The 25,997-nt window shown below is 51.3% G+C and overlaps 1 protein-coding gene across 2 annotated transcripts in view; it reads right to left on the reverse strand.

The window, feature by feature from the left end:
* LOC147684339 (rho GTPase-activating protein 4-like) overlaps window positions 1-25,997 on the reverse strand; it is a 222,074-nt gene that overhangs the window by 98,749 nt on the left and 97,328 nt on the right. For both annotated transcript variants that reach the window (XM_086940241.1, XM_086940240.1), the window contains exon 2: window positions 2,030-2,225. In XM_086940241.1, the coding sequence (XP_086796367.1) occupies window positions 2,030-2,225 (196 nt within the window). The remainder of the gene's footprint in view (window positions 1-2,029; window positions 2,226-25,997) is intronic.

The following is a 25,997-nucleotide window of genomic DNA, read 5'->3' on the forward strand; positions in this document are numbered from 1 at the left end:
GACTAGGAAGGTCGAGATTGCCTTCTTGATCCAAAAAGACCTGAAGGAACATTTATTTGGCCAATCTTACCATTTTTAGAAGAGAGAGTGTTATCCCTATTCCCAAGCTGGCCTTAGTGGGCCTACAACCCTTGTGGCCACAGTGCGACTATTGAAGATTGGAAGTTGATTAAGAGGCAACCACGACACCCAGCCAAACCCGCTTGAACTGAAAAAGAGGGCAGGAGTCCTTTCCTTCCTCTCTTCTCCCGCTCCTTTTACTGTAAACAGAAGGACTCTGAGCAGCCAGAAAACATGCAGGGAGACGTGAAGGTCTTGCAAATGTATTCAGCTGGATGGAGGAGCGATAGAATGCCCGCATGGATCACCACAGTCATGGGTCTGGGTCTCTCTCTCTGGGTCTCTCTCTCTGGGTCTCTCTCTCTGGGTCTCTCTCTCTGGGTCTCTCTCTCTCTCTCTCTCTCTCTCTCTTCCCCCTTATGGTTCAAAATGCTAACAAAAAAATAAGCAAGGCAGCTTCAGGAGAAGGGACCACGCCAACAGGATGGCTGTGATCCGCAACCAATGGATGATGGTCACAGAATGGAAAAACATCCGACTAGCTCATCAATAGGGCATTCCGCAAAGAACTGGTTTTCAGATGTGAAGAATCCGAATTTTTTACTTCTTGCCATTAGAAAGAGGCTTACTGGAGGTATCTCCTACTGCTCAATGACGTTTGCGAGAAGTTTGTCATTTCTTCCCCATCATGCGCTTCCATGAGGCGACAAACTCTGCCCACAACGAAGACCTCCTTACGTCCCTCTGCCTCTCTCACCGAATACCTAGCTAGTACTATCAATGGGTCTCTCGGTCTGCCCCCATGTACAGTTATCCCAGCCCTTACTCTGACTTCTCTCCTCTTTTCCCCTGTCTGGTCCCCGTCTTCTTCATCCCACCCACCAACCAACCGCTGATGGAGCTCCAGTCGTTCCCAACGCGCTCGTTTCTATCACACGCACAGGGCATCCTGCTCACCGGGGCCCCATAGGCTCCTTTTAAAGCCAAAATCATGAAACAGCGGAGCAATCACTGCGGTTCTATGCAGCCTCCCTAAAGTCTTCACCCGTGTCCTGCTCACTGGCTCCTGCCCTTCCTGTTCCAGGAGCGCTGAAGTCTGTGCCCTACCATGGACGAAGGTTTATCCTCTGCCAACCATCACCCGTCTCCAGACTGCCCTTCTGATGGTTCCTCTTCTTCCAGACACCACCATGCCCTACTCAACTTCCAATGACACATCCTCTGCCATAACTTTCCCAGTCTCCTCACTACCTTAAATAGGAAAATAGCTCAGCGTTCGGTCTTAAACCGTCTCACTCAAGATCATTCGGTGCTGAGTACCTCCCGTCCTACCCGGGCTCGGTGCACTCCACTGCACCATGGCTGGACCTACTGAATGACCTCTGTCCTTGACAATTCGCTTCTAACTCTTCTCGTTCTCTCAGTAGCTTTCGACCCTCCTCACAGAGCTACGGTAATCGCCGTCTGCTCTCTACGCAGTGTAAACTAACGCCCACAGTTTTTTCTCCAACGAAATGAACGCAGATGGCTCTCGTCCTTCATATCTTGCTCATCTGATTCCCCAACTTCACCTGCACATGTGATGGCCACCTCATCCTTCCTCTTCACTCTCACCCTCACGTCACCCCCAGGAAGGCTCTTTGTTTGGCTACTTCGATCCACTCTACAAAGACGATACCACTATCACTTTTCAATTCAACCTTGTCCTCTCAACTCAACTCTTGAAGATCAGGCTGCCTTGTTGACATCTATCACAAAACAGGCCCCAGAACCCAAAACACCAGCTGAAATCTTCCAAAACCATCTAACTCACTGGGCCACCAAGCTTCCAAAAGGTCAGCCAGGATGAGTCCATTGGATTTCCACCTTGGTCTACAGTAAAATCATCACCCGGATAGGGAATTCAGGGGATTCTACTTCGGCTGCAACAACTACATTCTGGGTCCAGCCTCTGCCCCAATTCTCTCACCTGAAGTTCTGGTGCTCCCTGGAGTTGCGGATCTTGGAGGAGAAACGGTCGCTCAGCTTCTCCAGGCCGCGCGAGTATTCCAGCTCTATCTCAGCCTTGCGACGCAGGAACTCAGACAAGTCCTGCAGGAGCTGCTGGCGAATGTCCACCTGGACGTCCAGGCACCTGAGCTGCTCGGCCAGCTGGACACGGATCTCTGAGGGACAGAAGGGAGAGAGAAGATTAGGGCAGGTGTAGGATATGAAGCCATCTCCATCAGCTGCCTACAGGCAAACTTAGGCACATAGCGGCGCTGCAGGAGACACAATCGACCACCACCAGGCCAATCAACGCTAAGCGACGCAGTCTTCATTCATTTATCCATCTATCCATTATTCTGCTTCCCAATTGACAAGCATGCAGCAGGAATTGAGTTTGCCTGCTGAATACTTGAAAGTAGGCCTGAGCTACATTTTTACTTCACAAGGGTAATGGTGTGTGATTTCCATCAACACATTGCAGCATAGCATGCATGATTTTAACATTCCTCCGCCCCTACTCTAACTCCAAATTACAGTTACACTTATTTTTCCTTAACGTTCGCACTCACTTTCGATAACCTATACCGAAGCGGCAGTGAAAGCTTCCCTCACACACAGAACAGGTACCTCCAAGCAGCAGAGAACGCTTCCCTCATACACATAATGAGTTCAACGCAGCAGCAAAAGGTACTATTGGCTTTGAATTACTGTGACCTGAAGAACTATTTTAAAAACACAATGATGACTAAAAAAATAAATAAGGATAGAGAATGGAAAAAAAATAAGCATAGGCAAAGGAAAGCATCCCCCCCAGCCCTGCCACTGAAGTACACTTCTTTTTAGGCCAGTGTGTACAACAGGTGTCACTCACAGTGCAAGACAACCAATGGCTGCAGTGGGCGGACCCACGACCCCATGCGGAGTGCTGTGGTGGATGGAAGCCAAATGTGAATGACATTTAAACAGACTAATGGATGAAGAGGGTTGATTCGAAGTCCATCCATGTATGAATATATGCATATATTTGTATTTATGATTAGTATTACATGACATTGGCAAAGCGTGTACGGCGGCTGTCTCAAGGCCAGACTTAAAAATGGTAGCCAAGCGCTTTGGCAGACTGAGCAAGCATTTTTTTTTATTTCAAAAGTGTTTTGTATTGGCAGTTTCAGTGGAAATAAAAGAAAGGAGTACATAGGTGGTAATTAAAATAGCGAATAAATGGTTGTGATACGTGGAATTACGATAGAGGTTACGGCATTGACAATGGGATAAAGAACAGTGATTACCAATAATCAATCAATATCAACATCCTAAAAGAAATATAACAAGTAAATTAATAGATAAATAAAGACTAATTGGGGAAGTCATAGACTTGCAAATACAAACGCGACAGTATTAGCAGCGGTATCGCTAAGGAGGTCCACAGGTTGATGACGTTCTGTTTGCGCTGTTTGACTGAGCGAGCCTTTATAAAATTAGGGATAGCGCGGTGGCATTAGAACTGTTGGTGAGGAAGTCAGAACATGGGGAAAACAACCAACCGCTTACCTACTAAACCGAACGCAGCATTTGCTAACAGCGCCTGTGGACCAAACTTAAGTAGGAGGCACAACCATTTTTGTTGACTGCAACTGTTCCTCCATCGTGTAGGAGTAAGAGTCGAGCCGTACTGAGAGCCGACTGCCCACCAAAAACCTGTACAAGAAATGGCCTAAGACAAGTGCCACCCGGGCCCTATTTTTATTTTCTTTATACCTACCAGATCTTCCAAAACTTTCAAAGCACAGGACACTGCTTACCTCCGAGACTAGCCCGGTTCATATAAGCGACCGGACTGATTTCTTTTTGTCACTTCTACCAAGGGGGCTTCCATGTCTTTTGCATAAACTCCCAGAGTAGAACTGTATGGACTTTCTGTTGTTTGATTGAGTCAAAACAAGAGTTAGGATATTCTCAATGAAAGTAGTGAAAATAAAAATGGGATTGTGCGTAACAAGATAATCTGGCAGTAAAGGGTTACCAATGCCTGGGAATCCATTCCAACCACAGATGGAATTGGTCTGAGAACGGTCCTAATCTGAAGCCAAAGGCCCGGTCTGCAAAGGATGCTCCAGAGATTTAACAGGATGGACAAGGCCGAGCGATTAGAAAGTGGACGACGCCATTTAAAAGCAAAACTGAGTCCCTTCTCCCAACTGCACCCGAAGAAGTCTTGAAAAGCAGAACCCAACCCTGGATGTAACCAGTACCAATAGCATCCGGGCTCTTCCGTCGCTAAGGAACTCAACCCCACAAGCCGAGCTGTGGATATATTTAGGGTTAATGTCCCCTCCCCCATTATAAGATGAAAGATCAATGCTGTATTTAATAGCCTTCCTTAAAGTCCGACCATATATTCAAAATGTTTGATTGGTAAGAATATTTGGAATTATATGCAAACTCCTAAGAAGTTCATAATATGCTGAAAATTCAGGAAAATAGAATTGCTCTCATGGAGGAGGTTATGTGTAATGTTCTGTTCTGCAGATTTGTATAGAGCGCAATCGGTATCGAGGCGCTGAGCCTGCGAGCCCAGGCACACATAGCGCCTAGTGGACCACTCGAAAGGCAGCGTCTTCAGATTCCTGCAGAATTCAAGAATTGAGGGGGGGGGGCTCCCCTGTGTAGCGGTGGGTCCAGCCGGGCTTCAAGAGTGAGGTAGGGCAGTGCTTTAAAAGGGCCGGTACTGTCCGGTACTGAGTACCAGCACTTGTTTATTTTGAGAGGGAGAGTACCGGCACATCTCTAGAGAAATGCCATACTTTTCATTGGAGAGTGCAGGCACTTCTCAGAATCAAGCAGGTACTCTGGTACAGAGCACCTGCCCTTCAATTTTTCCATTTCAAGCGCTGGAGGCAGGTAGCGGGCTCGAGCACCCGGCCTGGTTCTCTGTAAGCCTGAGATGTGTGCAAGAGGGACATGACATTTCAGCAAGCAACAACTGCCACGTTAGAAGTAAAGTGCAGAAGGCGTCATTTCAGTGAGGGTTTAACCAATCGGAAAGCACCTGGGTTCGTCGCCGGGATGGACAGCTGTTTTTCAGAGGCAGCCTCACTTGAACCCAAGCCTCGATTCCAAATTAAGCGCCTCTTACTCTTTCCCCGGCTGCCGCTGGAATCAAGGAGCTAATTATTGAAGGTAAATGTCATTTAAGGAAAGGGGGGTGGAGCTGTGGACACAGTCAGCGCTCCCGCTCGAGTGACTACGCAAAGCGCCTTCCTCCAGAGAGCAGGCTTCTGGGAGCACAGCTGTCGCACCGCCAGGAATCCGCTTCCGAGGCACTGCGAAGCGGATAATCAGAAGATTATCTGTATTTATTTAATTAGCAATTAAACAATTAATTCGACTGTCGGCCCAGCAGCTGCTCTGTGATTGGTTCGCACCGAGATCTCACCGAGCGTGAGATGATTCGCTCTTAATATTCGCTTCTTAAGGCCGAATAAGCTTTGAATAATGATTCATTTTACTTATTTCATTTCTAGAGCCGTTGCCCTCTGTAGGATTTTTTTTACTTCCGTTTTATTTAAGTCCGTTACATCTTTTCATGATTCTTTCTCTGTATATTTTTAGTGCACCGCTGACAATGAGTTGATAGATAGGAGCTGTACAGATGTCCTTGCTGTTGTTTAAAGCAGCCAGGATTGTAAAGACATTTGTTTAAATGAAAGATTATTCAGTGACGGTGAACACTGCACACTCGGCGTCCTCTTTACGACGACAACTCTCGGTCACAGCGACTGTAGAGTCGAGGCAGCCTCCGTCACAGACTGGTGCCCAGAGCCCAGGTAGTGGTGAACACATGTAATCACGCACGAGCAATCACACATGTGCAACCACACACGAGCAACCACACACGTGCAACCACACACGAGCAACCACACACGAGCAACCACACACATGCAATCACACATGTGCAACCACACATGTGCAACCACAGATGTGCAATCACACACGAGCAACCACACACGAGCCATCACACACGAGCCATCACACACGAGCCATCACACCATCACACACGAGCCATCACACACGAGCCATCACACACGAGCCATCACACATGTGTCATCACACACGAGCAACCACACACATGCAATCACGCACGAGCAATCACACACGAGCAATCACACATGTGCAACCACACACGTGCAACCACACACGTGCAACCACACACAACCACACACGAGCAACCACACACATGCAATCACACATGTGCAACCACACATGTGCAACCACAGATGTGCAATCACACACGAGCAACCACACACGAGCCATCACACACGAGCCATCACACACGAGCCATCACACCATCACACACGAGCCATCACACACGAGCCATCACACACGAGCCATCACACATGTGTCATCACACACGAGCAACCACACACATGCAATCACGCACGAGCAATCACACACGAGCAATCACACATGTGCAACCACACACGTGCAACCACACACGTGCAACCACACACAACCACACACGAGCAACCACACACATGCAATCACACATGTGCAACCACACATGTGCAACCACAGATGTGCAATCACACACGAGCAACCACACACGAGCCATCACACACGAGCCATCACACACGAGCCATCACACACGAGCCATCACACCATCACACACGAGCCATCACACACGAGCCATCACACACAAGCCATCACACACGTGTCATCACACACGAGCAACCACACACATGCAACCACACACGAGCAACCACACACGAGCAACCACACACGACCAACCACACACGTGCAATCACACACTAGCAATCACACACGCGCAACCACACACGCGCAACCACACACGCGCAACCACACGCGAGCAACCACACGCGAGCAACCACACGCGAGCAACCACACGCGAGCAACCACACGCGAGCAACCACACACTAGCAACCACACGCGAGCAACCACACGCGAGCAACCACACGCGAGCACCCACAGGCGAGCAACCACACACTAGCAACCACACGTGCAATCACTCGTACAATAACACACGTGCAACCACACACGAGCAACCACACACGAGCAACCACACACGAACAACCACACACTAGCAACCACACGCGAGTAATCACACACGTGCAACCACACGTGCAACCACAGACGTGCAACCACACACGTGCAATCCCACACTTACAATCACGCACGTGCAACTGACTAGCAACCACACACGTGCAACCACACACGTGCAATCACACACGTGCAACCACGCACGTGCAACCACACACGTGCAACCACACACGAGCAACCACACACGAGCAACCACACACATGCAATCACACATGTGCAACCACACATGTGCAATCACACACGAGCAACCACACACGAGCCATCACACACGAGCCATCACACACGTGTCATCACATACGAGCAACCACACACATGCAATCACACACGTGCAACCACACACGAGCAACCACACACGTGCAATTAAACACGAGCAATCACACACTAGCAACCACACACGTGCAACCACACACGTGCAATCACACACGTACAACCACACGCGAGCAACCACACGCGAGCAACCACACACGAGCAACCACACACTAGCAACCACACGCGAGCAACCACACGCGAGCAACCACACACTAGCAACCACACGTGCAATCACTCGTACAATAACACACGTGCAACCACACACGAGCAACCACACACGAACAACCACACACTAGCAACCACATGCGAGCAACCACACGCGAGTAATCACACACGTGCAACCACACACGTGCAACCACACGTGCAATCCCACACTTACAATCACGCACGTGCAACTGACTAGCAACCACACACGTGCAACCACACACGTGCAATCACACACGTGCAACCACACACGTGCAACCACACACCTGCAATCACACACATGCAACCACGCACGTGCAATCACACACCTGCAATCACACACGTGCAATCACACACGTGCAATCACACCTTTGATAGTGCTCAGTTGTCCTCGCGCCTGAACAGCTGAGGAAAAGCCTGGCAGCCTGTAATGAAGCCGAGGGATGGGGGAGGGGTGTGAATGCACCTGTCAGGTCTAGCTGTGCACTGACGGTGATGGGGCAGGGAGGGGGGGCCCGAAGGGATGGGGGAGGGCTCTGATGCTCCTTGTCAGGCCTAGTTAATATCCCGCCATTTCTTTCCCGCCTCGGCGCCAGGCTGCTGTCATGCGGGCTGCTGACCCGGGGGTGCAGGGGCACAGGGGGGGCTGCCAACATAACGCCTGGGTGCTCACAGTGACGAATAGGTGCCCAGCGGGGATGGACGGCGAGCACTGTCAGTTCCCTCCATTTCCATCTTTCTGCAGAATCCCAGCTCAGGGAGCGCCTGCTCTTTGGTCCAGGGCTTCACAGCGCAGATCTGCTAAACATATTCTTACAAATACTGTAGGATATAATAAAATGGGCCTTGGCCCCTCCCAGAGGACAATCACCCTCTCACCTCCTGTTATTGTTTTGTGTATCGTGTCGCCTTCATTGGAATGCCCTTAATGTACGAGGGACTATTTTACGTCTCAAAAAATTCAGAATCCGCACACAAACTATACCCGAGAGAAGCGTGCACTTTACAGGCCTGGTTTAAACACGTCACTCCTCTGCGGCAGCGCGTGCTGCCAGACCTCCATCTGGATTCCTCTCAGGGAGTGTTCTGCTGTTGCATCGAGACATATCACACAACAACAAACACACCTAAAACAGGTCAGACCCATTGGTTTTGTCAATGCTTGTTACCAGTATTGGCGAAATGAGTAACAACAACAATTCTGCTATAATTAGAACACAACTTTTTTCAATTCTGATAAATATGAGACAGTTAAATAAACATTACTTACTAAAGTCTGTGAAGGGGGTGGTCTTTTTTTTATGTTTCATAAAGGGGTTTTTTGGTATTTTAAGAGCCGCAATCACTCCTGTTGAACCCTTCACGCCCCCTCCCCGCCCATCTTCCCACTCTGTCCTTCTGCGTTTACCTTCACCAGGCCTCTCTTACAGACACATCCACTCTCTCCTCACCTTCACACACAGCGCTTTCGTTTCCTGTGGCACTGTCGGCATTTCAAATGCTGTTTATAACTTCCTCTCAAGCTTTCACATGAAACCGTAATTACAACGGGCATATCTGTGACCTTTCGTTCAATGCACTCGACTCAGTCTACAGAGAGGCCACGGATTGAAGGAGCATGAACCTTGACGGATTCGAACCCCCGCTTTCACGGTCACAAGTCACTTGGATTCGGCCTGGACACCAAACTCGTGGTCGAGAAACAAACACACCGCCAAAACAAGCATTTGCAATGCAATAGGTCTCGCATTAGGAAAGTTTGAGCTATTGGTATTGAAAATGGCACATGTTTTATTCATGTGTTGGTTTCAAAAGTAGCGAAATTAATAGCTTTGTCATTTACAATGCCAATAGTTATAATTTTTGCAAATGTGACACCTATAGCATTTGTAATGCAATATGTGTTGTATTTACGTGACTTATATGTATTGATATTACAAATAACAATGGCTTTTAATTTTTTTATTAATTAATACTTAAATAAAAGTTATTGTAATTTATAATGGCAATAGCTTAAACTTTTGTAAATAACTTATGAAGATTATGTTCAGTGTATTTTATTGTGACGAAAATCCAAGAACAGAAGTGAAATATTAACATCTTTTTATGACATTTGTAATAAAGCTTGAAACATTGAGAGAACATATTTGAACCAGTTGTTGTTGAATGGTTGCACAGATTGATGCTGTGATGATGCTGAGTGATGTTGTGGTGGCGACAAGTGTTGCTGTGGTGCCCCTGAGTGATGCTGTGGTGGTGCTGAGTGATACTGTGGTGATGCAATAGATAGATTGAGGGCGATAGAGTGAGGGCCATAGATAGAGTGAGGGCGGTAGATAGATAGAGTGAGGGCGGTAGATAGATAGAGTGAGGGCGGTAGATAGAGTGAGGGCGGTAGATAGATAGAGTGAGGGCGGTAGAGTGATGATAGATAGATAGATAGATAGAGTGAGTGAGGGCGATAGAAAGATCAAGTGAGGGCGATAGATAGATAGAGTGGGGAGAGGGAAGATGGAGGAGAGAGGGGGGGAAGAGAGGGAGGGGTGAGAGGGTTTGGAGAGTGAGGAGAGGGGAGAGTGAGGATAGGGGAGAGTGAAAAGGGGAGAGGGAAGAGTGAGGAGAGAGGGAGTGGAGAGAGGGTGAGTGAGGAGAGAGGGGGAGAGGAGAGTGAGGAGAGAGGGGAGAGTAAGGAGAGAGGGGAGGGGAGAGCGGGAGAGGGGAGATAGGGAGGGTAGAGGAGAGAGAGGAGAGAGGTGAGAGGAGAGGGGGGAGGTAGAGAGGAGAAGAGTGAGGAGAGAGAGGAGAGTGGTGAAAGGGGAGATTGGTGACAGGGAGAGTGATGAGAGAGGATAGAGTGTTGAGAGAGGAGAGAGTGGGGGAATGAGGATAGTGATGAGAGGGGAGAGGTAGAGAAGAGAGGGGAAAGGGAGGAGAGAGGAGAGTAAGGAAAGGAGAGTGAGGAGAGGAGAGTGAGGAGAGGGGAGAGAGGGAGGTGAGAGGGAGAAGGGAGAGAGGGAGGTGAGAGGGAGGGGAGAGAGGGAGGGGAGAGGGAGGGGAGAGAGGGAGGGGAGAGTGGAGGGAGGGGAGAGTGGAGGGAGGGGAGAGTGGAGGGAGGGGAGAGTGGTGAGAGGGGTGAGAGGGGAGAGTGAGGAGAGAGTGGTGAGAGAGGGAGTGGAGAGAGGAGGGGAGAGGAGAAAGTGGGGAGAGTGAGGATAGTGAGGAGAGGGGAAATTGAGATTAGAGGGAGGTGAGAGAGGGAGGGAGAGTGGTGAGAGATGGGAGAAGGGAGAGTGGGAAGAGTGAGGAGAGGGGGAGAGATAAGAGAGGAGAGAGGGGACAGGGGAGAGAGAGAGAGTGGGAAGAGTGAGGAGAGGGGAGAGTGAGGAGAGGGGAGAGTGAGGATAGGGGAGAGTGGTGAGAGGGGGGAGTGGTGAGAGAGGAGAGAGTGGTGAGAGAGGAGAGAGTGGTGAGAGAGGAGAGAGTGGGGCGAGAGGAGAGAGTGGGGCGAGTGAGGATAGTGAGGAGAGGGGGATAGTGAGGAGAGGGGATATTGAGGAGAGGTAGAGAGGAGAAGAGAGGGGAGAGGGAGGGGAGAGAGGAGGCGAGAGGATAGTGGTGAGAGGAGAGTGGTGGGAGGGGGAGGGGACAGAGCGGAGAGTGGTGAGAGGGGAGAGAGGAGGAGAGATGGGAGAGAGGAGGAGAGAGGGGAGAGAGGGGGAGAGAGGAGGAGAGAGGGGTGAGTGGTGATAGTGGTGAGAGGAGAGTGGCTGAGAGGGGAGAGTGGTGAGAGGGGAGGAGGGAGAGAGAGGGAGAGGGACGAGAGGAGAGAGGTAAGAGGTTAGAGGTAGGAGAAGAGAGGTGAGAGATATGGGAGGGGAGAGAGGTGAGAGAATAAGGGAGGGAGAGAGGAGAGAGAATAAGGGAGGGGAGAGAGGAGAAGTGAGTAGAGGGGAGAGTGAGGAGAGGGTTGAGTGAGGAGAGGGGAGAGTGGGAGAGGGTAGAGTGAGGAGAGGGGAGAGGAGGGTAGGAGGAGAGTGAGGAGAGAGGTGAAAGAGAGGGAGGAGGAGAGAGGGATTGGAGAGAGGGGAGGGGAGAGTGAAAAGAGGGGAGATGGAGGAGAGGAGAGATGGAGGGAAGAGCGAGGAGGAGGGGAGAGTGAGTATAGAGGGAGTGGAGAGAGGCAGGAGAGGGGGGAGTGAAGAAGAGGGGGGAGGGGATGTGAGGCGAGAGGGGAGAGTTAGGAGAGGGAAGAGGGGAGGGGAGAGCTGGGGTCCCGTTTGTAATTTTAAAATAAAAACGTGCCAAAATGTTTAAAACTGCAATTGGTGATTAAGTGTGCTTTGTGCGCACGTACAAATGTAGATGGGGAAATATTAGCAAAATAAGACACAGCAATGTGGGTTCCAAGATAGGATGTTAGCATTTTCTTTTCAAAGCCACGCCCGCTTCTTGTTTACACAGATTTCATGCTGTTTGTTAGAAGATGGAAATAAAATTGCACCTTAAAACTGCAAAATAATATGATTTGCTGCATTTAATTTGTTTACAAATTAAACACTAATAGGGCGTTTCTAACCATGACATTATTCAGTTTGCCCTTCTCCATGCCAATAGTAGAATGTTTACTATAGTTAGGCAGTGCAACAAAGGATTTTAAGACCGCATAGGGAGTTAGCGCAGTAGCATTTACAAACCGCTTTTCTGAGGTGAAGTTTATTGTGCAGTATTTGCACACTGCATCGGGAGCACTGGAACCAAATCTAATTGTTTTTTTTTTTAAAAAAAGCATTTTCACTACGCATTAAGGCCAGGGATCGAGAATTAACGCAGAAGCATTTGAAAAAAAAGCAAGCTCCCATTTTCAGACTGCATCGGGGCTAATCGCTTTTCACACGTGAAGTTTGGAAAAAGCATTCACGAGGGTTAGCACTGAAGCATTTAGCATATAAAATAAGCAAGCACCCAAAATGGAAAGTTCAAAACCGAATTCTTAAGACCAATAGGAAGGAGCATGTTTACTGTACTTACCCAGTGCACTAGGAGCATGTTTACTGTACTTATGAAGTGCAACAAAGCATTTTCAGACCTCATCGGGGGATGGGGTAGCGTTTTTCTCACATAAAGTTATATGGTCTAGATGTTAACACCGCATTCATTAGGAGAACAGAAATGAAACCGAAATAGCACTTTCACACCGAAACCAGAAAAGCATGATTCACTGCACTTAATTTGTTCACAAATTAAACACTAATAAGGGCGTTTCTAACCATGACATTATTCAGTCTGCCATTCTCCATGCCAACAATAGAATGTGTACTATAGTTAGGCAGTGCAACAAAGGATTTAAGACCGCTTCGGGAGTTAGCGCAATAGCATTTAATAAACACTTTTCTGACGTGAAGTTTATTGTTCAGTATTTGCACACCGCATCAGAGAACTCGATCAAATTATGTCAGAATTGCGGAATTATGTGCTCAAGTCAACGCAGCGGTTTAAGTGTATTGAAAACACGTAAATGAACCTGTTTATGCGTTTTTTACCTACTTGCAGTCTCTGGGAGAAAGCAAACTCACCGCTGCAGCCCGGCTTCAACAGGAAGCCAGGCAACCTTTGTTGGGACGGGGGCGGGGCCGGACACGCGACCGGAGCTTCCCAGGAGGCAGGCTGCAGTGGCTGGCGCATGGCTCCGGTGCAGAGAGGAGAGCCCTGCATGCAGCCGGTGTCCGCCGGGAAGCCAAGGAGCGGAGTGCCGGTGTCCCTGTGCCCGTATTACGTCGGAGTGAGCAGCCCCGGAGCGGGACGAGTAGAAGTCCGGGTGAGTGGTGCTCCGTGCTTGCGTGTCTGTGTGTATGCAGGGGGGAGGGGAGGGGGGGGCAGCGTGTGCATGTGTGTGTGTGTGTGCGCACACGCGCGCCTGTGTATGCGTGCATGCAGAGGGGTGGGGGCTGGCTGTATGCGAGCAGGGGCTGTGAGTTGATCTGCGCAAGCGCGGGTCAGACGCGCGCTCCCGCGGTGAAAACTGCGAGCTCGTAACAGATTGGTGTCCTCATTCCCAGCATTCTCAATAACGGGCCACAATAGGTCTGAAGCAGACACCTTCAATGCTCACGCATTGAGGGTAGGTCTGCTCGACCTAAAAACAAAGACAGCCTGGTCCCAGAAAGAAAGTGAAACGGATTCCTCCACAGAGCATCTTGAGAACCGCTGTTCAAGTTCTCTTACTCTAGCATCTGGGTGGGGGTGATGCCCACTCCAAGGCCTCCCAAACTCCACTCTGGCACCCCTCATGGGCACTGAACGCGCCACATCAAGTCTCTTCCTGGGCCTGAAAACATCTGATCACAGCACCCCCTCCCGATGCTGACCCACGGGCTGCCCTTGTGGGCAACAGTATCTTCAAAACCAGCGGCACCATTTACAAAGCCATGGTGACCAGCACCCCGCTGACCGTACAGACAAGGGCACCGCCAGCCTGCAGACGAAGAGGCGTACCAAGAAAAAGCACCCAGTCCTGCATTGGCTGTGCTCCTCTGTCAGTTCCTGTCCTGCCCTGTCCTGTTCTGTGCTGTGCTAACCGGTCTCTGCCCTCCCTGTCCTGTCCTGGGCTGTGCTCTTCTGTCGGTGCCTGTCTTGCCCTGTCCTTGGCGCTGCTCTTCTGTCTGTGCCTGTCTTGCCCTGTCCTGGGCTGTGCTCCTCTGTCAGTTCCTGTCCTGCCCTGTCCTGTTCTGTGCTGTGCTAACCGGTCTCTGCCCTCCCTGTCCTGTTTGGCTGAGCTCCTCTGTCAGTTCCTGCCCTGCCCTGTCCTTGGCTGTGCTCTTCTGTCGGTGCCTGTCATAGCCTGTCCTTGGCTGTGCTGTTCCGTCTGTAGCCCTGTCCTTGGCTGTGCTGTTCCGTCTGTACCTGCCCTGTCCTTGGCTGTGCTGTTCCGTCTGTGCCTGCCCTGTCCTTGGCTGTGCTGTTCCGTCTGTACCTGCCCTGTGCTTGGCTGTGCTGTTCCGTCTGTACCTGCCCTGTCCTTGGCTGTGCTGTTCCGTCTGTGCCTGCCCTGTCCTTGGCTGTGCTGTTCCGTCTGTACCTGCCCTGTGCTTGGCTGTGCTGTTCCGTCTGTACCTGCCCTGTCCTTGGCTGTGCTGTTCCGTCTGTGCCTGCCCTGTCCTTGGCTGTGCTGTTCCGTCTGTACCTGCCCTGTGCTTGGCTGTGCTGTTCCGTCTGTACCTGCCCTGTGCTTGGCTGTGCTGTTCCGTCTGTACCTGCCCTGTCCTTGGCTGTGCTGTTCCGTCTGTGCCTGCCCTGTCCTTGGCTGTGCTGTTCCGTCTGTACCTGCCCTGTGCTTGGCTGTGCTGTTCCGTCTGTACCTGCCCTGTGCTTGGCTGTGCTGTTCCGTCTGTGCCTGCCCTGTCCTTGGCTGTGCTGTTCCGTCTGTGCCTGCCCTGTGCTTGGCTGTGCTGTTCCGTCTGTACCTGCCCTGTCCTTGGCTGTGCTGTTCCGTCTGTGCCTGCCCTGTGCTTGGCTGTGCTGTTCCGTCTGTACCTGCCCTGTGCTTGGCTGTGCTGTTCCGTCTGTACCTGCCCTGTCCTTGGCTGTGCTGTTCCGTCTGTGCCTGCCCTGTCCTTGGCTGTGCTGTTCCGTCTGTGCCTGCCCTGTGCTTGGCTGTGCTGTTCCGTCTGTACCTGCCCTGTCCTTGGCTGTGCTGTTCCGTCTGTGCCTGCCCTGTGCTTGGCTGTGCTGTTCCGTCTGTACCTGCCCTGTCCTTGGCTGTGCTGTTCCGTCTGTACCTGCCCTGTCCTTGGCTGTGCTGTTCCGTCTGTAGCCCTGTCCTTGGCTGTGCTGTTCCGTCTGTGCCTGCCCTGTCCTTGGCTGTGCTGTTCCGTCTGTACCTGCCCTGTCCTTGGCTGTGCTGTTCCGTCTGTACCTGCCCTGTCCTTGGCTGTGCTGTTCCGTCTGTGCCTGCCCTGTCCTTGGCTGTGCTGTTCCGTCTGTACCTGCCCTGTGCTTGGCTGTGCTGTTCCGTCTGTACCTGCCCTGTGCTTGGCTGTGCTGTTCCGTCTGTGCCTTCTCTGTCAGTCAGTCAGTCAGTAAGAAAACTTTATTTGGTTAATTACAACCTTAAAAGTATACCCTATACATAAAATTACTGTTAAAACTTGAACAAGATCATATTAAAAACATGGCATTTGTACTTCCCGTAAAATAGTACATTCCTTCGTACTAAATACAAAAATACCCCTAGGGGTAATTAAGTCAGGTAATTTCCATCAGCATCAAATCAATTCCAAAGGATCCAAATCACAACGTTAACCTTTACATGTACAGGCTCATCCTCCCCCCATGAGCGCCGCCTAAGATATTTACTCTGAACACTCTGTCCTTGGCTGTGCTCTTCTGTCTGTGCCTGTCCTTGGCTGTGCTGTTCCGTCTGTGCCTGTGCCTGTGCCTGCCCTGTCCTGTCCTGGGCTGTGCTCTTCTGTCAGTTCCTCTATTTCCCTGTCCTGGGCTGTGCTGTTCCGTCTGTGCCCGTCATAGCCTGTCCTGGGCTGTGCTCTTCTGTCAGTTCCTGTCCTGCCCTGTCCTTGGCTGTGCCGTTCCGTCTGTGCCTGCCCTGTCCTGTCCTGTCCTGGGCTGTGCTGTGCTCTTCTGTCTTTGCCTGCTCTGTCCTGGGCTGTGCTCTTCTGTCAGTTCCTCTATTTCCCTGTCCTGGGCTGTGCTGTTCCGTCTGTGCCCGTCATAGCCTGTCCTGGGCTGTGCTCTTCTGTCAGTTCCTGTCCTGCCCTGTCCTTGGCTGTGCCGTTCCGTCTGTGCCTGCCCTGTCCTGTCCTGTCCTGGGCTGTGCTGTGCTCTTCTGTCTTTGCCTGCTCTGTCCTGGGCTGTGCTCTTCTGTCAGTTCCTGTCTTGCCCTGTCCTTGGCTGTGCTGTTCTGCCTGTGCCTGCCCTGTCCTGTCCTGTCCTGGGCTGTGCTCTTCTGTCAGTTCCTGTCTTGCCCTGTCCTGGGCTGTGCTCTTCTGTCTGTGCCTGTCCTGCCCTGTCCTTGGCTGTGCCGTTCCGTCTGTGCCTGCCCTGTCCTGTCCTGTCCTGTCCTGGGCTGTGCTCTTCTGTCTGTGCCTGTCATAGCCTGTCCTGGGCTGTGCTGTTCTGTCAGTTCCTGTCTTGCCCTGTCCTTGGCTGTGCTCTTCTGTCTGTGCCTGTCATAGCCTGTCCTTGGCTGTGCTCGTCTGTCCTTTCCTGTCCTGTCCTGTTCTGCCCTGTCCTTGGCTGTGCTGTTCCGTCTGTGCCTGCCCTGTCCTGTCCTGGGCTGTGCTCTTCTGTCCTGTCCTGTCCTGTTCTGCCCTGTCCTTGGCTGTGCTGTTCCGTCTGTGCCTGCCCTGTCCTGGGCTGTGCTCTTCTGTCAGTTCCTGTATTGCCCTGTCCTGGGCTGTGCTGTTCCGTCTGTGCCCGTCATAGCCTGTCCTGGGCTGTGCTCTTCTGTCAGTTCCTGACTTGCCCTGTCCTTGGCTGTGCTCTTCTGTCTCTGCCCTCCCTGCCCTGGCACCGGCTCTGCTTCCATCATGGCTGCCCCTGGGAGCGCAGCTCACTGAGGCGCCTAAGTGCAGCCCCTCCCGGAGGAGGCGCATTGATTTGTGGTCCCAGAGCTCGCCTCGGGCTCCTCGGCGTCCTTCTAATGGAGTGTGCTGACAGCTGGCACGGCGCAGCGCGTCACCCACGCCACGTCAGCACCGCTGCCACGCACAGGAGAGCCGGGCCGTTATGAGCTCGGAGAGGCCCGCTCGGGAGCGGGGCCCAGACCCCCTGCTCAAAGCGCTGCAGAAATACAGGCGCTGGCTTGTGCTGCCAGCTGTCTTCACGGCCCAGGTTTGGGGGCACCACCCTCTGACTGCCCCCAGCCGGGCTGCAGGTGGCAGTGCCCTGGTGGCGCCAAACACTAACACAGGGGCCCCAGGTTCAGGGGCAGATTTTTATAACTTCAAGATTGTACTACAGACATGTACACCTCTGTGCTGGGGGAGATCTGGAGGGTGTAAAAAATGGTTCATATTTTTCGATACATTTTTTTTCTCCCACTGATGCCCCTCAACCTCTCCAAACCTCTCACTTAAACCACCCCCCGCATCACATCCTGTGAGGGGGTGGAGTATGTGTAAACAAGGAGCGAGGTAGGGAGAGGTAGGTAACACTCTTATTCCCCGGTTATATCTGTTAAACAACAAAAGAGGGTTGTATGGTTATACGGGACCACACGTAGGAGCAAAATGGAAAGGAAACCGGCCTCACTCAGGAAGGTTAGGAAGGCCCCCACTCACCACCTGGTGATGACGTGCTTCAGCATTGGGCCCCACTAAAGACGCAGAGTGCCTCTTCAGTGTGCCTCTTCAGTGTGCTTCGACGCCAGATCTACTGCGGAGCAGGATTTGGGATTCAGGGCGTGCTGTGAAAGTAAATTAGATGGTGGTGAAGGGTATATAAAAAATGTCTAAGTGTAGCCAAGAATGATTTATTGTATGGTCATTTAGGGCATGTATTTAAAATTATGTGTTGGAAAGTGGTCCACAATTGTGTGGTTATTTCCAAGAGTTATCGTCAGTCAACATGTTTCTGCCTATGAAACGGTGTAAAGTTACCAGGCATTCATCAGGACTATGGGAGTGTTCTAGACCCTGGCGGTATGGACGCGCTAAGGCCCACCCTTACCTAGGGGCGTGAAAGTGCAAAAGAAGGTGAAACAAGCATTTACAATGCAACGGTTTCGCCTTCGGAAAAGTTTGAGCTATTGGCATTGTAAATGACAAACTTTTTATTTATGTGTTGGTTTTGAAAACAGATAAATAAATGGCACTCTCATTTACAATGCCAATAGCTTACTCTGTCGCAAATGCAAGACGTATTGCATTTGCACACACACACCCACACAAGAGCCCCCCACACACACACAAGAGCCCCCCACACACACCACACAAGAGCCCCCCTCACACACCAGAGCCCCCCACACACACACGCAAGAGCCCCCCACACAAACACACACACGCAAGAGCCCCCCACACAAACACACACACGCAAGAGCCCCCCACACACATACGCAAGAGCCCCCACACACACGCAAGAGCCCCCCCCCCCACACACACACACGCAAAGAGCCCCACACACACGCAAAGAGCCCCACACACACGCAAAGAGCCCCACACACACGCAAAGAGCCCCACACACACGCAAAGAGCCCCACACACATGCAAAGAGCCCCACGCAGAGGTCAGGGGTGGCACAGAAGCAGAGTTTCACCAGCTGAGGCTCGCATGAAGCCTCTAGCATGAAATAGAGGGAGGGTAAGGGAGAAGTGATGAAAGAGAGGAGGTAAACAATGAAGGGAGAGCTCCATACGTGGGGCGGGGGGTCGAACTTGGCCAGAGGTGGAGGAGGTGTACCCCAGATTCGAGGGACTGCCCCTTCCAGCAATCTAGGAAGCTCTTTTCAGGAGAATTTGTTTGAAAAAGCAGGTGGAGCAAGTTGTTCCAAGGGGAATAGCTGTTTTTATTATTACTGCTGATAAGTTATCTATGCCACCTGCTCTTGTTAAAGAATAAGCATATGTTGTGCACACAGCCACTCTGAAGGTGCACACATCGCATGTGCGTGCACATACATGAAGTTAACAACAAAGTGCAGTAGTGAATGTTTTCGACTTGGGTTTTTTACTTTTTTATAAACTTCGTTATTCTATCACGCCTCATCTTGACGATTGTTATCCTTTGGGCACGGTGCAAAAAATAAAGTTTTGTTTGTACACTTCAATGTGGTATCCAACACCGCCAAAGCAGATGTTTGCCATCACAGACCAGGGGGTTAGAATGCCTGTCCTAAACGAATTTACGGAGGTGATGACCCCAGTTATTGTGCAAGAACCCCTTGGAGGCCCTTGTCAAACACTACAAAAATGACGAGCAGGAAGCAGCATTCCGTTTGCACAGTAAAGGATGTTTACATTTTGATGGGTACGTGAAATCTGAATTATTACCACATTTAAAGACTGAAAACGCGATGCTACATATAATATCCAAATCCAACGTTGAAAACTACAACGGACAAGGGAGCAAGACATTTTTACGCGGTTTAGTCCCTGTCCAGCCTAGTTCATGTGGAAACTTTTCGGGCTAATTAAAAAACATAAGTGTCCGAAAACTAGGCCAGGATACAGCAAGATGCTTCCATCTGCGCGGAAAAACCACCTGTTCTCGGAAGGTCGTTCTAAGAGAAAATGCATGTCTTGTGGTAACAGTTTTAAACATAAGTACCCGCTATATTTAAACAAGCATTAGAAATGCAATAGGTCTCGCAGCATTAGAGTTAGTGCTTTTAGAATTGTTTATGGGTTTTTTTGTAAATCTTTAGCATGAGGTTGAGGGTGAGTGAGGGTGAGTGAGGGTGAGGGGTTGAGGGTGAGTGAGGGTGAGGCTGAGGGGTTGAGGGTGAGGGTGAGTGAGGGTGAGGCTGAGGGGTTGAGGGTGAGGGTGAGTGAGGGTGAGTGAGGGGTTGAGGGTGAGGGGTTGAGGGTGAGTGAGGGTGAGGGGTTGAGGGTGGGTGAGGGGTTGAGGGTGAGTGAGGGTGAGGGGTTGAGGGTGAGTGAGGGTGAGGGTGAGTGAGGGTGAGTGAGGGTGAGGGTGAGTGAGGGTGAGTGAGGGTGAGTGAGGGTGGGTGAGTGTGAGTGTGAGTGAGGGTGAGTGGGGGTGAGTGTGGGTGAGTGTGGGTGAGGGATTGAGGGTGAGGGGTTGAGGGTGAGTGAGGGTGAGTGAGGGTGAGGGGTTGAGGGTGAGGGAGGGTGAGGGGTTGAGGGTGAGGGGTTGAGGGTGAGTGGGGGTGAGTGAGGGTGAGGGGTTGAGGGTGAGTGAGGGTGAAGGTGAGTGAGGGTGAGGGTGAGTGAGGGTGAGGGTGAGTGTGAGTGAGGGTGAGTGTGGGTGAGTGTGGGTGAGTGAAAATTGAGGCTCTTTTGAGGGACATTCCATACTGTCTTTCATCAATTCCAGAACAACATCTGAGCAGATAGATGGCATATGGAGTTAAAAAGCAGGGTGAGGTTTCCTTAAATACCGACATATGTCAGCATCCATTTGTAGTATAATGCTAATAATTTACTTGTTTGTATTGTCATGTAATACTTGGCTGCTTACTTTGCTAAAAGACAACAGGCGTCAAAGTATGAGTGCACATTTATTAGTTAAATAAATGTGTAAATACACCATTTTGCAACTTAATTTATTGACATAACACAAAATAAATATGGATATATACTGATAAGATGGACACAAAATAAATAGGGCTAAATACTGCCGGAAATCTTAAAAAAACATAAATACCATAAAACCGGGAGTCCTATTTACAACCTGCTACAAGCTTGTGGTGGCTCCGTGTGCAAAAGGTAGTTCCTAGTGGTAAAATGGGTGCCATTACTACTTATGCTTATTTTAACACTAATGCATAGATCTAAAGAATCATGAGGGTGTATTGGAAAACAGGGCCTCTTGGGAGGGAGGTCAGTCTACAGTAGCACACTGCAATCTCTTATTGCCATCATTCCGTGTCCCCCAGCTCTCCCCCTTCCTGAGACAAACCCAGGATGGCACTTTCGGTTCCTGACAAGTACAATAGATTTACAGGAAGCAATTCATTCGTCTACCGGCGGCTTCCTGAAAGCAGCCGAATCTGTTAAAAATCTAACGCTAGTGCAACGATTTTATTTTAAGTCAAGACATATTGTGAAAGTGGCAGTTTCTATATAACACTTGAAGCAAATATTCATATAATTTTTCTAAATTAGCTCTCAGTTTTTCAAGATTTTTGGTTGAAGATTTATGTTTATTTATGAATCATTCAATGATGATTGGTATAGTAACCCGGCCCCAGAAACTATAGTTTCATGGCGATTGGCAAAGATGCAGTGGGGCATAAGGCTTTACCGTCAGTTTGTTGCTGATTGCTGTCTTTTTATGAATGAAACCCTATTATGAAGCATGCGGAAGTAGGAAGAGCGCAAATCAGAGGCGTACAACCTTGGTCCACGAGGGAAGAATTTTTGCAACAGTTCCAAGACACCCACAGGAGATATTTTGATGTCATACAAATGATTATAAATGAGAAACTCTACCAATCTACAATGACTAGAGCTGCTGTGGGCAAACATTGGACACCCCTGTACCATTGAACACGTGCTTTAACACGGCGGGCAGGGGAGGGGGCGGAGAGGGGAGAGGTGCGACACGGCAGGCAGGCAGGGGAGGAGAGTAGGAGGAGGAGGGGGGAGGAGAGTAGGGGAGGCACGGCCTAGCGGCAGGCAGGCAGGGGAGGAGAGGAGGAGGGGGGAGGAGAGTAGGGGAGGCACGGCCTAGCGGCCGTGCAATCAAGTAGTGAGGGGGCGGAGCTGGGGGAGGCTGTGAGAGAGAGTAGGCGGCTGGGGGCATGTTCACGCGCATTTAAGCTCAATGCGCATGCGCATTGAGCTTAAATTTCTCGTGCACTGCAAGGAATCGCCACGATTCCTTGCAGTGTGGATAAAGAGCGGATAAGTGCCAATACTCTCGCCTTGCTCGATGCGCATGCGCATCGACAGGCGAGACCTAAAAAGATAGGAGGGTGGGGGCGATTCCCACGCTTGTGGCTGAAGGCTCTTTACAAATTCCACAAGGGTAGCAGCCAGGCGGACTAATCTATCGATTCTCACTATTTAGAAGGAATACCCCCTTCTTTGAGTTAGCCATGCTGACAAACTGTTTAAAACTTTCTCCCTCTTTAAACCTCTCTCACTCAAGTCAACGTAAAAACCCAACCTCGCCGTTTTACGTTGTAAAACATTTCAGCCACAATACCCACCGCATATTCTAGGCACAGGTGCACACCCCCGCCCCTCATCTACGTCCTTGGACCCTACCGTGTCCTCCGCCGGTGCCGCGGGCGGTCCCATTCCGGGGACAGGGGGGTCAGAGCGTAGGCAGTCCGGGCAGTTCTTCACCCTGGGAGCGGCTATGCCCCCGCCCGCAGCGGCGAATCCACATCACATCCCCGGGACGGCCGACGAGAGGCGACCGTAACTCAGAGCCGGGTCCTGGAGCCGCCCACAATCACACAGGAGGCTGGAGCCGCCCACAGCCTGCGCAGGAGCTCGGGAAACACAGCCACAGTCCAAAGGTGCCCGCACCGCTGAGGCAACAGCCAGCGAAGTGAGCTGGAGGAGAGGAGGCGCCTGCGAGCATCACTGCCCAGGGCCAGCGGGAGGAGGGGGCTCTGGAAGGGGGAGGGGGCGCACCAGCAAGTGCAAGGAGCCTGCGCCCGCACGAGACAGGCGGGAGAAATAAAGAGGCTGTATATGCATATCAAAGAGTTAGGACTTGGAGATAAGAGATTATCACTCGTGCAAATAGAGGGTGGGAAAACAGGAGGGGCCATATAGCGCCATGGCAGTGACAGAGATAGGGCGGCACTATGCTGTCACGAGAGAGGTAGGAGAGGAGAGGCAGCGAGATGCTACACACGCTCACGATAGAAACAGCAAGATACAAGGCCCTACGTACATGAGCAAGAAGAACGAAGAAAACGGAAAAAATCAGACGTATACCATTTAGAAGGGGCAAGGGGTAGCAACCGCTAATCCTCGTGTGCCTAATTAAAACTTACTATCGCTGTGATTTAACTAATGTAGCCAATGATCATTTTAAAGTTACAAATGAGTCTTTGCTAGTTTTAGTATCATGTTAGCATTTATTGCAGCCTCAAATGTGTCACACGTACTGATTACAAACAATGGCTCAATTACAAACAGTGGCACCATTACAAACAAACGCACAATTATTTGCGATTCTGGTTAATGCGGTAAAAATCACACGGAAGGTCTTGATCTGATGCCTCTACTGGGCGAAGTTTGTCACTTCTGCAACCCCTGTGACTTTAGTCAGTTTAGCGCTCGGGAGGCGAGGCGCACGTCCGTGATGCTTTGGCGAGCGAGCGCACAGCCCCCCAGCGCTTCCTCTCTTCAGCCGGTGTCAATACCGGGTGCGGGGTGGAAGGCGATCTCCCCCAGCTTCTGGGCCGAAGACTCACCCTCGCAGGCACGGCCCCCGTCGCAGCTCCCACTGGCCTCCGCTGACGTCGAGGGTTCCCCCGGAGTCAGCCACTCACAGCGCGGCTCCCGGGGCAGATCCTGATGACGCGGCGAGGCTCCAACCAACGGCGGCGCAGCTCACGGGGACAGGCCCACTGCAGCGGCCAATCAGAGCGCGCCTCTGCCGACGAGCCTCCGAAAAGCCACCAATGCGGTCGCAGCCCCTTCGTGCCTCAGCCAAGGTGCCGAGCAGCTGCCGGTTGACCCCCGGGCGGGACGGGATACCACAATTTATGAGGACACGGGGGGGGGGGACAAAAGCCAAAGAATCTCGGGAACGCCCCCGTGTCTGGTCCGGCATTGACGGACAGGCCCCTCGTCCAATGGCTAGGCTCCATTTATGGAGCTAGCCAATGGGACGGGGGGGCGTGTTCCAGAGTGCTTACTGTACTCAATAGATTTCTCTGGAGGCGGAGCCTAACGGCTCCGTCCCCCAGCGTAACCTAAAAAGGGAAGAAAAATATCTTCCTAGTAACTCCTGGTTTACGAGGCATCTGGACATTAGGTTTCTGCACTTTAAAGGTGTAACGAGGGGACACCACGGGTCACGGGAGGGGGGTGGAAGCGTATTTGGCACACCGCTCTTGACGCTAGGCACCCGCTGTGTACCTGCGAGAACACTATGACCGGACCCCGACGATTAAATTGAGTATGCCATGGGGAGTACCTGGAAACCTCCGACTGACCCCACCTCAGCCTTGCTGGCCGAGCTCCCTGCCTGCTGACCCCTTAAGGACACCCTCCTCTGAGAGGAGACAGACCCTGAAAGATAAGGAGACAGACCCTGAAAGATGAGGGGGGCGAGGGGGGGAGACCCTGAAAGATGAGGGGGAGATAGGCCCTGAAAGATGAGGGGGAGACTGGCCCTGAAAGATAAGGGGGAGACAGGCCCTGAAAGATAAGGGGGAGACAGGCCCTGAAAGATAAGGGGGAGACAGGCCCTGAAAGATAAGGGGGAGACAGGCCCTGAAAGATGAGGGGGGGGGACTGGCCCTGAAAGATAAGGGGGAGACAGGCCCTGAAAGATAAGGGGGAGACAGGCCCTGAAAGATAAGGGGGAGACAGGCCCTGAAAGATAAGGGGGAGACAGGCCCTGAAAGATAAGGGGGGGACTGGCCCTGAAAGATAAGGGGGAGACAGGCCCTGAAAGATAAGGGGGAGACAGGCCCTGAAAGATAAGGGGGAGACAGGCCCTGAAAGATAAGGGGGAGACAGACCCTGAAAGATAAGGGGGAGACAGACCCTGAAAGATAAGGGGGAGACAGACCCTGAAAGATGAGGGGGAGACAGGCCCTGAAAGATGAGGGGGAGACAGGCCCTGAAAGATGAGGGGGAGACAGGCCCTGAAAGATGAGGGGAGACAGACCCTGAAAGATAAGGGGGAGGCAGGTCCTGAAAGATATGGGGGGGGGGCAGGTCCTGAAAGATATGGGGAGACAGGTCCTGAAAGATATGGGGAGACAGACCCTGAAAGTTATGGGGAGACAGGTCCTGAAAGATATGGGGAGACAGACCCTGAAAGATAAGGGGGAGGCAGGTCCTGAAAGATATGGGGGGGGGGCAGGTCCTGAAAGATATGGGGAGACAGGTCCTGAAAGATATGGGGAGACAGACCCTGAAAGTTATGGGGAGACAGGTCCTGAAAGATATGGGGAGACAGACCCTGAAAGATATGGGGAGGCAGACCCTGAAAGATATGGGGAGGCAGGTCCTGAAAGATATGGGGAGGCAGGTCCTGAAAGATATGGGGAGGCAGGTCCTGAAAGATATGGGGAGGCAGGTCCTGAAAGATATGGGGAGGCAGGTCCTGAAAGATATGGGGAGGCAGGTCCTGAAAGATATGGGGAGGCAGGTCCTGAAAGATATGGGGAGGCAGGTCCTGAAAGATATGGGGAGGCAGGTCCTGAAAGATATGGGGAGACAGACACTGAAAGATATGGGGAGACAGACACTGAAAGATATGGGGAGACAGACACTGAAAGATATGGGCTGAAAGATATGGGGAGACACACACTGAAAGATATGGGGAGACAGACACTGAAAGATATGGGGAGACAGACACTGAAAGATATGGGGAGACAGACACTGAAAGATATGGGGAGACAGGCCCTAAAAGATGAGGGGAGATAGACCCTGAATGATAAGGGGAGACAGACCCTGAAAGATATGGGGAGACAGGTCCTGAAAGATATGGGGAGACAGGTCC

Source organism: Lissotriton vulgaris, chromosome 10, assembly GCF_964263255.1.
Source record: "Lissotriton vulgaris chromosome 10, aLisVul1.2, whole genome shotgun sequence".
NCBI lineage: Eukaryota > Metazoa > Chordata > Amphibia > Caudata > Salamandridae > Lissotriton > Lissotriton vulgaris.